The following is a 13,497-nucleotide window of genomic DNA, read 5'->3' as shown; positions in this document are numbered from 1 at the left end:
CACAGAGGAATATGGTCAGTCAAAAGTGGTTTTTCAGTACCCACTAGCCCTATTTTATATGATGATAAAAAGGATACTGAAAATGGCAGTGATGTGAGAAAGAATCAAAGAAGAGGTTCTATAAAGGACTGAATTGGGGGAACTGTTTTAACAGTGACCCTCTGTCCCATCACTGCTATCTTAATGAAATGGAGGAGAAAAAAGCAACTTTAGTAAGATTAACCTTTCAGTTGAACATGAGCTCCTTTTCAGACCTTTTTAGAACTTCTCTTCTCCATCCCTGATCATATCATTGCATTGTTCTAATCAAAGAAACTTTTCATCTAAGGGAGAAGAAATACAAAGAAATCTAGACATTGAGGTTTGCGGAGATGATGTCATTTGCTAAACCTTAGACAGAATGATGTTTAAGACTAATGAATCCTGGAATTCAGAGTTACATAAAATTTCTCAATCATACTCACCATTTATTTTGTGGTAATTCATCAGTCTGGCGGATTACTGGAAAATGTGGCAAGCCAAATCAGTTTTTAATACATCCAAACATAGCATCTAGACCAATTACCACAGTCTAGTTATTTGATCACCCGGATGTGTCCCAATACACTGCAATATGTACTAAATTGTAACTTAAGATGATCTCCTATGTATAAAGAGAAATACAATCACATGATTTGATCTGTCTAAGCCACACAGTCAACAATACTTATTACCTGCCTCTTATAGGCCAGACCTTGTGCTAAGCAATCAGGCATATCAAGAAGAAAACAAATGATCCTGTAGTAAAGAAAGTCATAATATTGTACTGTAGTCTCGAATATACTTTATAGTATAAAGTCAGCAGGGAAGAAATTTTAGCATATATGCCCAATATGACAAATATATATATATTTCATAATCATATGTTATAAACAAATAATGCTGTATTCATATAATGTGTACATTCATATAATGTGTATTATATTCATTATAAACAAATAATGCTGTATTCATATATTCATTATAAACAAATAATGCTGTATTCATATAATGTGTATATGTGTTACATATACAATATGTAACAATAATACTATATTCATATAGTACATATCAGATATAGATAAATCATATCAGAAAAATACATACAAAAGCTAAAAAGAATGAAATTTAAAAGGGAAAATAATTGTAAATAGAGTAAGAGAGCATTCGAAAAAAAAAAAATATCCTTAAGACAGCACATTAGGGGCCTCCCTGGTGGCGCAAGGGGTAAAGCGCAGCGCAATGAAGCTGTCTGCAACCTCTGCAGTTTGATTCCCGGTCCGGGATCACATGGCACAGCAGACCTCTCCTGTCTCGCCTGCTGCTCCCCTCAGCAGTGTACTTCAGTTCGCCTGCCTGTTCTGTTCCCTGCTCTGTATCTGGTGAATCCTCTCACCTCCCACACCTCTGGCCTATACCCCAGCTCTTGTATGTATAAATAAATAAATCTTTTTAAAAACTAAAAAAAGAGAGCATATTAGCGATAGTATCCAACAAGAAAGGTCACTGCCCTTTAGCAAGGGTACTCCTAATGTGAGTTCTACTGGGTGTATCACTGTGGTTCCATCTACTGCTTATCGAAGACTGCTCTGTTCCATCATTATGACTGCAGCATACAACATTTTGACATATAAGACAGTAATGTCAGCTCAGCTGCACCAACATAAACAATTTAGAATACGAACTTTGAGGATGGAATAGTTTTTGCTTTAGAAAATAATGACCGCCATACTTTTAATTTTATGTGGGAATTTATTTTAAAAAATACTACCCACAAGTTCCTTATTGCAGTCATAATAACATAACAATGAAAAGCAAATTCTGCCACATTATTGGCAACTATCCTTATATCACTAAAAAGAATGATCTTATCATTGACAGATGCTAAGACTCAGTGGCTTGAATCACACCATGTGTTACAAATTAAAAGGGCCAAAATCACAATAATGCTAATCTGGAAAAAAAAGAAGTATAATTCTTAGGAGCTACAGAACCAACCTTTAAAAGTAACCACAAGTATTAGTGCAAAAAAATTGCACTAATTAGGTAACATTTTAGTCCAGATAGTGCATTGAGCAAGTATAGGTCCACGCTACATTGGGCTATAATTGGGGAAAAAGTATCAATAATATATTTTTATTTCTATTTTAAAATCTAGGTATAAGTTTATGCATAATAGACTATAAAATATATTCTGAACCGTTTATAGATGAGAGATCTTGAAATAAGAGCAACTTTTGTCTACTTAAACATCCATGTCTTGAAATTTGATTCTTCATAAGGAAAATTTTCTATTCTTCACATCAGGAAAAATACATAACTATTTTTAACAAATGAACAAAAGCCTATTGAAATAAATCATTTTATGGTATAATACAAAATATACTCAACTAAAATTCAGTAGAGTTGGGCTCAAAAAAATCGGTGCTGTCACTCACTGGCCATGAAATAGATGTTCGTTAATATTGGTGCTGAAGCTGCTGCTGGTAATAGTTGCTGTTAGAGCAACAAATTTCCATCAATTGACTCCAAAGGACCCCTTAAATTTGATCAAGACGCCCTCTTTGGGAAATTTGCCGCTTTCATTTTTTTGTTTGTTTGTTTGCCAGCACTGCCCCCTATCAACTACATGTTGCATTACAGCCTGCTCAAAAAGTGTTTTTTTCCAGCCAAGACAGAGTAATGCACATATTAAACATATACTATAATGGCCTTTAATCTTTACAAAATTCTCCTATATTCTTCCCCTAGACTTTGGCTAGAGAATGAGCAAGCAAAACTATCTGATGAAAGATGATACGTGTATATTGAATGATTGTCTCTGGAAAATGAGAACTACCTATAACCTCACAAGTGACACAGAAAAGCACCCCATCTCTCGGTTCTGTTACGGGATACCCCTTTAGATTGGACCAGCCCTAGTTCTAGTCTTGCATCCGCCCGCCTCTAATAATGCCACTCTGGGATATTTAGTTTGAGACATTTATTTGGGAGAACATTACAGGCACTAGTGTAAAAATGAAGCTCTTTTCTTACTGGACTTACTGAGACCACTTGGAGTGACTTGTGGGTAACTTCTTGAATTTTATTTCAGAAAATATCATCAAGTACTATTATGTACCAGACAGTGTGTTAAAAGTTGGACCATGAATGAGATATGGCCCCTACCCTTTACATTCCACATAATAGTATCTCAAAATGATATGTAAACATAACTAAAAGATAAGCATTTCATTCATAAGTTCATCCTTTCATGTTAACCGATGAAGCATCCATAGCCCTTTTCTGCAATGAGCTATTTATTAATATTTGTTTTACAGGAACAGAAATGGGAGAGGGAGTTCTTTTTAAAAGACTTTAGTAAACCAACACACTTGTATTGAGCATTTACTACATCCTAGGCAACAGGCCAAGTGCTAGGGATACAAGATGAAAGCTAGTTCTGGATGCTGACAGAAAACAAAGGAATTGTAGAAAGCAGGCAGAAGCAGTAAATGTACTGGGAAGGGCAACCACCTCTTCCTGGAAGATTTAGGAATTCATCCCTGAGGCAGGATACTGAATCAGATCTCAAAAGATCATTTCCTTATTAATAGGATGATAGGTGATTTTTATCTTCTTTTTTATGTCTGTTTATGATATATATTGTCTGATTTTTCTGTAATAACTACATACACCCATAAAATAAAAATGAAAATAAATACAAGCTATACGAAAATAATTTCTGGCTATGTAAAGAAAAGAAGAAAAAGAAAATGGCCAGAAATACCACCAGACAGATAAAGGGAAAAAACAGAAGTAAGCAGGAGGTCCTGCCTTTTCCAGGCTTACTTGGGGAGAAAGATGCTAAAATGTAGGCTCCCCTGAAGGTAACAGAAGAAACTTTATTAAAATGCACGGAACTTTGAAGGTTCTCAGAATATCTTTAGCAAATAAAGGTGCTGACCAAAAAAAAAAAGAAAGAAAGAAAAGAAGACTTTGAGAATAAAAATATGGGAGAATACTGAAAATAACACCATACTGGAAAAGTGAAGGCCCACGTAAAAGAAGGTCAAGAACTGTGCCTCAACTCAGGAACCAGTCGGATTTGGCTAGACAGAGGGAAAATAAGTCTAACAGAGGGAAATAAGTCTAACAGAGGGAAAATAAGTCAAAAATGACTAACAGAGGGAAAATAAGTCAAAAATGAGCTAAAAAAAAAAGGGGGGGGGAAGGGAGAAGCTTTTCATCCATCAGCTGAAGCTTACTTTCAAAAAATATTCTTTGTTATATTTATCCTAAGGAAAATAGAAAACAAATTTTCCTAGGCTAAATAAAGGTAAAGCTGCAAAGCTAATCAGTGTGAACCAAATCACCATGTTTTTTATTTTTAACAAACTTGTTAAATCTAACCTTCTAGCAGGATGATTCATATCTAGGCATCTCAATTGAGATATAGACAAGGAATTGATTTTTGCTTTATCCTTAATATATCAATTTTAAAATCACCCCTTTCTAAACTCTATGGCAGAGTAAGGCTCTAACTAGTGGCGCAAATGGTAGTAATATTCTGCAGGGAAAGAGTGACATCTGCAGGCATACTTGTCACTGCATGGCAAAATTAAAAGGAAATGTAAAAATCAAATGCTCAGTGCACAGGTAATGTCCTCAGCAGCACTGCATGACATACAATAAACACTCAACAAATAACTATTATTGTTGCTTTTGTGATGATAGTGGTGGCAATACATGCTTTTGCATTGCATTTTTTGAAATTCAAAAACAAAAAGCAAAAAAATCCTAGAATGAGGCCAAAAACTATTTAAGTTATTCAGATCATTTGCTCTTCGTATGAACCATTTCCAGATAGATAATAATCTGCCTTGTTATTAAAGACATTATAGAAAGAAATTCCACAGCCTCCCACATCTACAGTGGTGCTACAATTTTCAGCAAGCCCAGGCCTAGGCAAGCTTAGTTAAGCATGTAAATTTAGTTTAGGGATTTTTTTCTATCACTCCTCTCAGAATAGAGACCACCTCCCATTTTAGAGTAAACATTCCTTTATCTGTTCAGAGATCTTTGTTGTGTACCTGCTGCGTTATTTAGCTTGCATACAACGTATTTCCAGTCTTGAAGAATACATCCTCTGAGGTTCCTGCAAGACTCCAAGGTGTTACTTCCTTTGACTTTGCTATCTCCCACTTCCGGTTACAGCTCCTCCCCCATTCTTCTCTGTAAACACTTTATGCTCGAAACCATAATCTTCAACACTCCCAACAAAAATAAACTATCTATATATCACTTCTTGAGGGTTCTAATCTAGGTAGCACCTAGCTAATGTGGTAAAATATTCCACAGCAGTTGCTAAACCAAGGTAACTGGAATACATTATAATAGGGTTTTTCTGAAGAAACAATAAGCATTTATGAGATTAATGGAAATGATATTGAGTTGGGCAGGGTCTTATGGTGCAACACAACTTCCTCATTATGGTTCCTGAACCTCCAAACAGCAGAGTTGACCTTGATTTTTCAATTTCTGTCATTTTACCTATTTCCTGGTTCATAATTCTATACAGTTCCATAGAATTGAAGAACACATACCCACTCATCTTTTTATAGAACAACTCCTTTAAATTCTTGATAAATGCAAGTATCTCTGCATTTTCTCTGATTATTACTGTAGTAATGCAAAATTATGTCAACTTGCAATTTTTGGTCATTATTCATTTTTTCCTTAAAAATTTTGCATAGTAAATAGTCACAACATAAAGCTATCACTTCTTTTTCTAGATTTTATAAGTTCAAATCAGATACACGTTGACTACTAAGCTATTGTTCTGCTTATTAGAGAGAGGTGACCTCTCCAAGTAGTTCTTGACCTGTGCTCTGGGCCATTCTGCAAGTGGCTGTTTAGGTTTCTGTGCTGGGTTGGCAGTGATTTTGTTTCTTTTAGCTTTGTACAATTTTATTTTATTAAGGTTAACACTGGTTTACAACACCGCATATGATTCAGAGGCACATGCTCACACCTCTTCAGATATATGTTACCATACCACACCCACCAACAAGGCCCCCATATTCCTCCACTGTAGTATTTTATTATTAAATATTAAAAACACAGTCTAAGTGAAGACAATTCTTTCACTTAGTTGAACTGAATTGAAGTAGATGTATATTTATTACCAAGAAATAAGAAATCAAGAAATAAGACAATAGGGTTTGTGTCCCAAGATGACATTTTCAGTGGGACATAAGCTGGTTTTCTTTATATTAATATCTGTGCCTAATCTGAAGAAGGTCAACTGGTACAATGCACCAACTATCCTTGAATATTTCCTTGGATCAGATTTTCTATTTACATTTTCATGTCTCCTGGACAAGAAATGATCTTTATCAGTCCCCTACAAAAATGAACAAAATATATAAATATGCCTAGAAATCTATTCTTCAGGAAATTTTAAATGCCACAGAAGACGGAAATGGGACATTATTGATGTCTTTTCTATGGCACTCACTTTCTTTGTTATTTTACCTGACTGTATGGATAGACCTATCAATTCATTTAGGTTTTCAGTATGACCCTCATCTAACTTGAGAAAGTCAGGGTCAGGAAAGAGTCTGCAACTTGTCACTGAGTAGTGCTGTTCCAGCCTCATGTCCATCTTGGTCAAGAGTTCATGCTCCTTTTAGGATGCTGTAGAAACTTAATTTTAAGTGCTGAGTGTGGATTTCAAATGGCATTGAAAGAAGACAGTGCTACCAAGGCAAGCACTCACATGGAACACTTTAAAATGTAACAATGTGTGGCGCAGTGGTTGAGCGCTGGGTTGCGAAGCTGCCTGCAGCCTCTGCAGCGCCAGTTCGATCCCCAGCTACTCCCCGGCCACCGGAGGAGGGTCCCACATGGCGCGCAGACCTCTCCTGCCGCCCGCTGCTCCCCTCAGCAGTGTACTTCGGTCCTTCTGCCTGCTCTGCTCCCTGCTCTGGCTCTGGTGAATTCTCTCACCCTCCCGCACTTCTGACTGTACCCAGTGCTTGTATAAAATAAATAAATAAATCTTTAAAAAAAAAAATAAAATGTAACACCGTGATGGAGCACTGTAAAAATTTGAAAAGACTTCTAGTTACATATTTAATGTACATTAGTGATTAACAAGCTATGTTTACTATTTGTTGGGGGAGGGGTAAATGTAATTCTCAAAGCGCAGTCATTTGGAGATTAAACATCATAGTCTGTACACCAAACTTTGCTAAAACTATACAGTTCAGGTTAAAAATTGGTGACTCCAGACTAATGAGAAAACAGCTCACGTGTAAGCTCTAGTGATTTCTGCTCTACTGCATGTTTCAGCTTATTTAGAATATAATTTTTATGGGCTAATATGACTGGTTGTCCAATTAGTGAACAATAGATTTATTTGCTCAATGACTGGTAAAATCGACACAAAACCCAGATATTATGTAACCCAGAGAAAAAATATCTTACCACGTGTAGTCTAGCCAAAGGGATCAAATAGAGGTCTAATGAAGTCTCTGGGTTCTACTGCCGAACTGCAGGAAAAAACAGAGAGTGACATACTGAACCATGTCATGATTCTGTAAATAATACAACCCAGACTATGAGAAATTCTTTGAGTTCTTTCACAAATAAATTGTAATAAATGAAAGGAATAGAGAAGAATCTGAACATTAAAAAAGAAATTAGGGCCTCCCCGGTGGCGCAGCGGTTGAGCGCTGGGCTGCGAAGCTGCCTGCAGCTTCTGTGACGCCGGTTCGATCCCCTGCTGCTCCCCGGCCACCGGAGGAGGGTCCCACATGGTGCGCAGACCTCTCCTGCCACCCGCTGCTCCCCTCAGCAGTGTACTTCGGTCCTTCTGCCTGCTCTGATCCCCGCTCTGGATCTGGTGAATTCTCTCAACCTCCCGCGCTTCTGACTGTACCCAGTGCATGTATAAACAGACAAGCAAACAAACAAATAAATAAATAAATAAAACATGCCTCTATTAAAAAAAAAAATAACCCATAAAAAAAGGCATTGTTTCTAAAAAAAAAAAAATAAAAGTCACTGTTGTGAGGAACTGACTGAGGTAAGGAAAGTAGGTAAGGTGGTACTGAGAAAATGGGGCCAAGAAAAGAAATACAAATCCAAGGCTTAAGAGACTGAGTAGGCTTTTAGTAATGAAAAACAGTTTTAGGAAGAAACTTTGCTGAGTTCATTCTTAATATCTCATGTTTCTATGTCCAGTTCTATCCGTGAATCCAGATGCTCAGAAAGAGATCTGATCTGAAACTGAGAGTCACCAGCTTATGGATAGTAACTGAAGCCATGAAAACAGGGGGTGTAAAATAAAACATAACGAAAAATCTAAAGAAAAAAAATCCCTGAAAAACACCCTGGTAAATGTCAAGTAGAGAAATAGCTGCTATCAAAAGTCCCTGGGCTAGACAGGCTTATGCAGTAAGGAAAAAATTCAAATAATGGAATAATGGTTGTCCAAGAAGTACTTAAAGAGTTTAAGGGTTGAAGAAAAGGGGAGTCAAAATGTCAATGCTGCAGAGATTTGTAAAGATGACTAAGCAAAAGACATCTTATTCATGCTGGTTTTCTTAGCATCTAGGAATACATGTGGCACACAGTCATAACTCAATAAATGAAAACTTCTATGTTATAGAAATTTCACTCCAATAACATTAGAGTTGTAAAAAATGCAAAAAGGACATACAATTAGGGAGAGAGGGAGGAGGCAAAGGGGGGAAGGCCATGAGAAAAGAAGAAAGGAAAAAACATCTCACTCAGGTATCACCTTACACCAGTGAGAATGGCACATATTTAAAAAAAAAAAAAAAACTAGCAATAACAAGTGTTGGTGAGGATGTGGAGAAAAAAGAACTCTTCTATACTGCTGGTGGGAATGCAAACTGGTTCAACCACTATGGAAAGCTGTGTGGAGGTTCCTCAAACTACTAAAAATGGAGCTTCCATATGATCCATCAATTCCACTCCTGGGTATCTAACCAAAGGACAAAAAAAATTTAATTCAAAAGGACACCTGCATCCCTATGTTTATTGCAGCACTATTTACAGTAGCTAAGCTTTGGAAACCCCAAATGCCCAAAAATAGATGACTGGATCAAGAAGATGTAGTATATGTACACAATGTAATATTACTCAGCAATCAAAAAGTATAAACCCATGCCATTCATAGCAGTATGGAGGGAGCTGAAAGGGATTATGCTCAGTGAAATAAGCCAGAAAGAAAAAAAAAATTTCAGATGGTTTCATTTATAGGAGGAAGGTAGAGGAACCAAATAAGGGATCAGGGAAAAAATGTAACTATAATTAAGTACAAATCAAAATCAACAGGCAGGGCCTCCCTGGTGGAGCTAGCAGTTGAGCGCAGCGCTGTGAAGCTGTCCACAGACTCTGCAGTGCCGGTTCGATCCCCGCTGGCCACAGAGCAACCCACATGACAGCAGACCTCTCCTGTCTCGCCCGCTGTTCCCCTCAGCAGTGTGTTTCAGTCAATCTGCCTGTTCTGTTCCCTGCTCTGTTTCTGGTGAATCCTCTCACCCTCCCACACATCTGGCCTGTACCCAGGTTCTTCTATAAATAAATAAATCTTTAAAAAAAATCAACAGGTAAGTATTGATCAGAGACATTCTGTAAGGGAGGAGGAGGGAGAAGGATTGGGACGGGGTGGGAAGAGCACAAGGGACTATGGTGCATGGGTGAACTGGTGGTGGGAATTTCACAGGGAAATCATATATTGTACAAATATGAAGAATGATGTAATAAATATATATATAAAGAAAAAAATTTCACTCACCCCAAATGCTCCATGTAGCCCCTATATCTCTCTATGCCAGCTCACTGAAAATCATCCTATAAAACAAAATATAATCTGAGTTTTCTCAAACCATACATGCCTATGACATACAGACTGACTCACAGCAACAGTAAAAACTCTAAATTTCTTGGCCCTGGGCCCTCATGAAAATACTGGCCTTCCAGCAACTTGAGAACATCATCTCTACCCCACCCTAACACACCCAAATCTGCAAATGTCTCTGAGAACTAAAATATGTCTCATAGGTAGGTGTTCGTGAGGAGTGCTGTCATTGGCTCACCATCTCTTGCTGAGCAGGTCAGTTTGCTATCTTGTCACTTCAAGGGCACTGCGGCCTCCTGCTGATGCAGCTATGGATGCTTCAGCCAACACCAGGTGTTACTGAATCAGACATGCCATGAAATCTTATGTCAAGCATCATGACGAAACAACCAGAGCCCTCAAAATGCCAGAATTCCATGGTCGTCCATGTAGAACTGTGCCCTCTCCCCTTTGTGTTTTCATCTATTGGAAGTACCCCAAAGCAGTGCTGTTATTGCTTCTATTTCTTACAGATCTGAGAGGAAGAGCTCTTTCAATTATTATATTTTGCTCATAGACCTCTTTCTCTTTCTAGGGTTCAGACATGGATTGTTGCTGTATCTGTCTTTTCATCCATGACATAAGTAGAATTTATTTTTTTAAATATATTTTATTTTCTATAATTCTTACATCATTTTTCATTTTTGCACAATGTATGCATTTTCATTTTGGAAACGTTTCTTGAGGCCTCCCTGGTGGCGCAAGGGGTTAAGCACTGCAGTATGAAGCAATCCGCAGCCTCTGCAGCACCGGTTTGATCCCCACCCCACCAGGGAGCAGCACACATGGCGAAGCAGACCTTTCCTGTCTCAGTCCGCTGCTCCCCTCACCAGTGTGTTTCAGTCAGTCTGCCTGTACTGTTCTCCAATCCGTCTCTGGTGAAGCCTCTCACCTCCCCCCCCATCCCCCGCCCTGCATCTCTGGCCTATACCCCAGCTCTTGTATACATAGATAGATAAATCTTAAAAATAAAGAAATAAATAAAAATAAACGTTTCTTAAGTGGAGTATTAAAGAATGCTTAATGTAAAAATTAAGCCATATGAATAAACTAGAGAGAACTGAAACGGGCCATGTTACTTATATCAGGCCAGAAGTCATTTTGCGAAAGATTTCTTAAGTACATTATTGACAATCAAAGCAGCTGCCATTCTTACTTCATCACTCAAGCGTCTGTCCTATCAGAAGCATAATCTAGCTACTTTCTCTATCTCTCATAATCTCTGAGCATCTTTCTTTTTCTGTTTCAAAGATCAGGCTATAGACTCCCTATTTCTCCAGTTTAAATTCCCCAGAAAGAAACTGGTCAAGCTAATTACCATGGCTCTTGTATGGACATTTGTGTTAGGAATCTCACGATCCACCTTTGGGTCAGCAGTAGCCACAATACACTGAAATGAGGTTTCAGCAAGAACACATGCAGAAAGAGCCTCCCAGAAGAGGTGTTTGGGAGTGGCAGGCATTCTTAGGCATGATTTTCCTCCCCTAGGAAATGAGAAATCTTGTACACAGTAATCTTCTGTAAAGATAATGAACTGGGCAAATTTAGTCTTTAAAATGTTTTAGTTCCATGGCTTAAAGACTCAATTTCTTAACGTAAAACATAAGTCCATTTAGGCTATATGTTAATTTAGCTTTCAGGTTTTATCTATTAGAAATCATGTCTAATAATATATATTCTCTAATGCTAGCTAAAATTTTGCATGCTAACAATAGGTCTGGCACTTTCCCAAAAGTGTTATATGGATTCACTCATTTTATCCTCACAACAAAAAGTACTGTAATTATCCCTATTTTAACAATTAAGAAAACTGAGACTCAGAGAGTTTAAGTCTTATACAAAGATACAGGTAGTATGACTTTCAAAGTCCAGCACTTACCACTACCCCATACCTTCTCAGTATTACTAATATAACAATAAAATAATAGATACCAGGGTCACTACTGTATGCTAAACAGTGGGCTAAGTGTTCTACATAGATGGATGCAAGGATTTATGTTTTCTATTTGCATTATGAATAAGCATCTGCATAATTCATCAAACACAAAGCTGTAACTTTTCCTTTAAGCACTGTTTTAGGAGCATCCCAGAAATTTTGGTATGTGCTTTCGGTTTGGTAGATTTTCTCATTTCCATTGTGTTTTCTTCATTAAACTATGAAATATTTGTTTTGTTTCAATTCCAGATATTTGGAGATTTTTAGTGTTCTTGCTTATTTCTAGTTTAATTCTACTGTGCCCAGAGAATACACTCTACATGGTTTGGGTGTTTTGAACTTGTTGGATGGTTATGGCTCAGTGAGTGCTTCATTTTGGCAAATATTGCACGTACAACAGGTTTCCTCTATTTCTACTTCCAAGGATTAGCATAGAACACCTGAAAGGTCCCTTCTGACACCAGTGTGTGAGATTCCAAACATAAAGTAAGCAGTGAAGAGTTAGCTCGATTTCTTATTTTTCTTTCAGTTCACTCTTTACCAAAATGTAACAAATATCGCGTCCAGTTAAAAACAAAAAAAAGAAAAAAAATTTGAATTCGCTTATACAGTTGTGTGCTCTCGTCCCGGAAGAGGTGCAAAACCGAGCTCAGCAAGGCTGCGAGGCTCAGGGCAAGCGAAGAGGCGAGCGGGGCCGCCCGACAGTCAAGCACCCGGCGCCGGCGCCGAGGTGGCCCCAGTCCGCCCAGCGCGGGCCGAGGGGCGGGGCCGGCCCGGCGCGCTGACGTCAGAGAGGGCTGCGACACCGCCGGGTCCGCCGCGGCGCGACGGCGGTGGCCAGTGTGTGCGCGGAGTCGGGCCGGGCCGGGCCAGCGGCCGGGCCGTAGGACCTCGCGCCGCGTCGCGGGCTCCGGGGCGGGGGCTGCAGCGGCGAAGCCCCCTCCCCGGGGAGGCGGGGCCTGGGCGCGCTCCCTAGGCGGGGAGCGGCGGCGGCCGGGAAGGATGCATCAGAAGCTGCTGAAGAGCGCGCATTACATCGAGCTGGGCAGCTACCAGTACTGGCCGGTCCTGGTGCCCCGCGGCATCCGCCTCTACACCTACGAGCAGATCCCCGTGTCCCTCAAGGACAACCCGTACATCACCGATGGCTACCGGGCCTACCTGCCTTCCAGGCTGTGTATCAAAAGGTACAGACTGACCGCGGGGCGCTCCTGGGGGGCGCGCCGGCGGCCCCTCCTCCTCACCTACACCCTTTTTGTCTGGTCTCTATGCTGCTTTTTCGGTGCCCGTGATTTCCTTGCTGCCCCATCCGCTGCATCTCTTTCTGCCATCTCTCCTCTCATTATCTTTCCTACTACCCCGCCGAGGTACTTGATCCACGGAATAATAATGATAGTAACAATGATCATAATTACCAACTCTCCAACGGCGCTGGACTGTTTACAGAGCGCTTTACCTTTATTCCTTTTGCTGCTTATCGGCATATATGTTGTAATCGATCCCATTGACAATGGCTGAGTTGAGTACTACTTGCCTCCGTGTATGGCTAAGCTTTGTTTCCTTTTAGTGCAGTCCTGTGGAAATTCAGGTGCTTTGAGCCACATAATTGTCTGTATGATAGGAAACAAGT

The 13,497-nt window shown here is 39.3% G+C and overlaps 1 protein-coding gene and 1 long non-coding RNA gene across 8 annotated transcripts in view; one reads left to right on the top strand and one right to left on the bottom strand.

Moving 5' to 3' along the window:
- Positions 1-474: 474 nt before the first annotated feature.
- The window catches only part of LOC129144737 (uncharacterized), a 16,384-nt gene continuing 3,361 nt past the window's right edge, over positions 475-13,497 (bottom strand). Inside the window, exons 2-5 of the long non-coding RNA XR_008549238.1 lie at positions 13,324-13,477; positions 9,830-9,885; positions 7,489-7,553; positions 475-501 (exon numbers count right to left, since the gene is read on the bottom strand). This is a non-coding gene — a long non-coding RNA (uncharacterized LOC129144737). The remainder of the gene's footprint in view (positions 502-7,488; positions 7,554-9,829; positions 9,886-13,323; positions 13,478-13,497) is intronic.
- The window catches only part of PAQR3 (progestin and adipoQ receptor family member 3), a 26,939-nt gene continuing 26,134 nt past the window's right edge, over positions 12,693-13,497 (top strand). For 5 of the 7 annotated variants that reach the window (XR_005128811.2, XR_005128812.2, XM_037529836.2 and 2 more), the window contains exon 1: positions 12,812-13,054. Coding sequence is in view for 5 of the 7 variants with exons in the window: in XM_037529836.2 (XP_037385733.1) it covers positions 12,870-13,054 (185 nt within the window). In the remaining 2 variants the exon portion in view is untranslated. Of the gene's footprint in view, positions 13,055-13,497 lie in introns of all 7 variants that reach the window. The other 2 variants (XM_037529834.2, XM_037529838.2) reach the window with 2 other exon arrangements.

Source organism: Talpa occidentalis, unplaced genomic scaffold (assembly GCF_014898055.3).
Source record: "Talpa occidentalis isolate TD23 unplaced genomic scaffold, MPIMG_talOcc4v2.1 talOcc4.6, whole genome shotgun sequence".
Taxonomy (NCBI): domain Eukaryota; kingdom Metazoa; phylum Chordata; class Mammalia; order Eulipotyphla; family Talpidae; genus Talpa; species Talpa occidentalis.
This window is presented reverse-complemented; position numbering and strand designations above follow the sequence as displayed.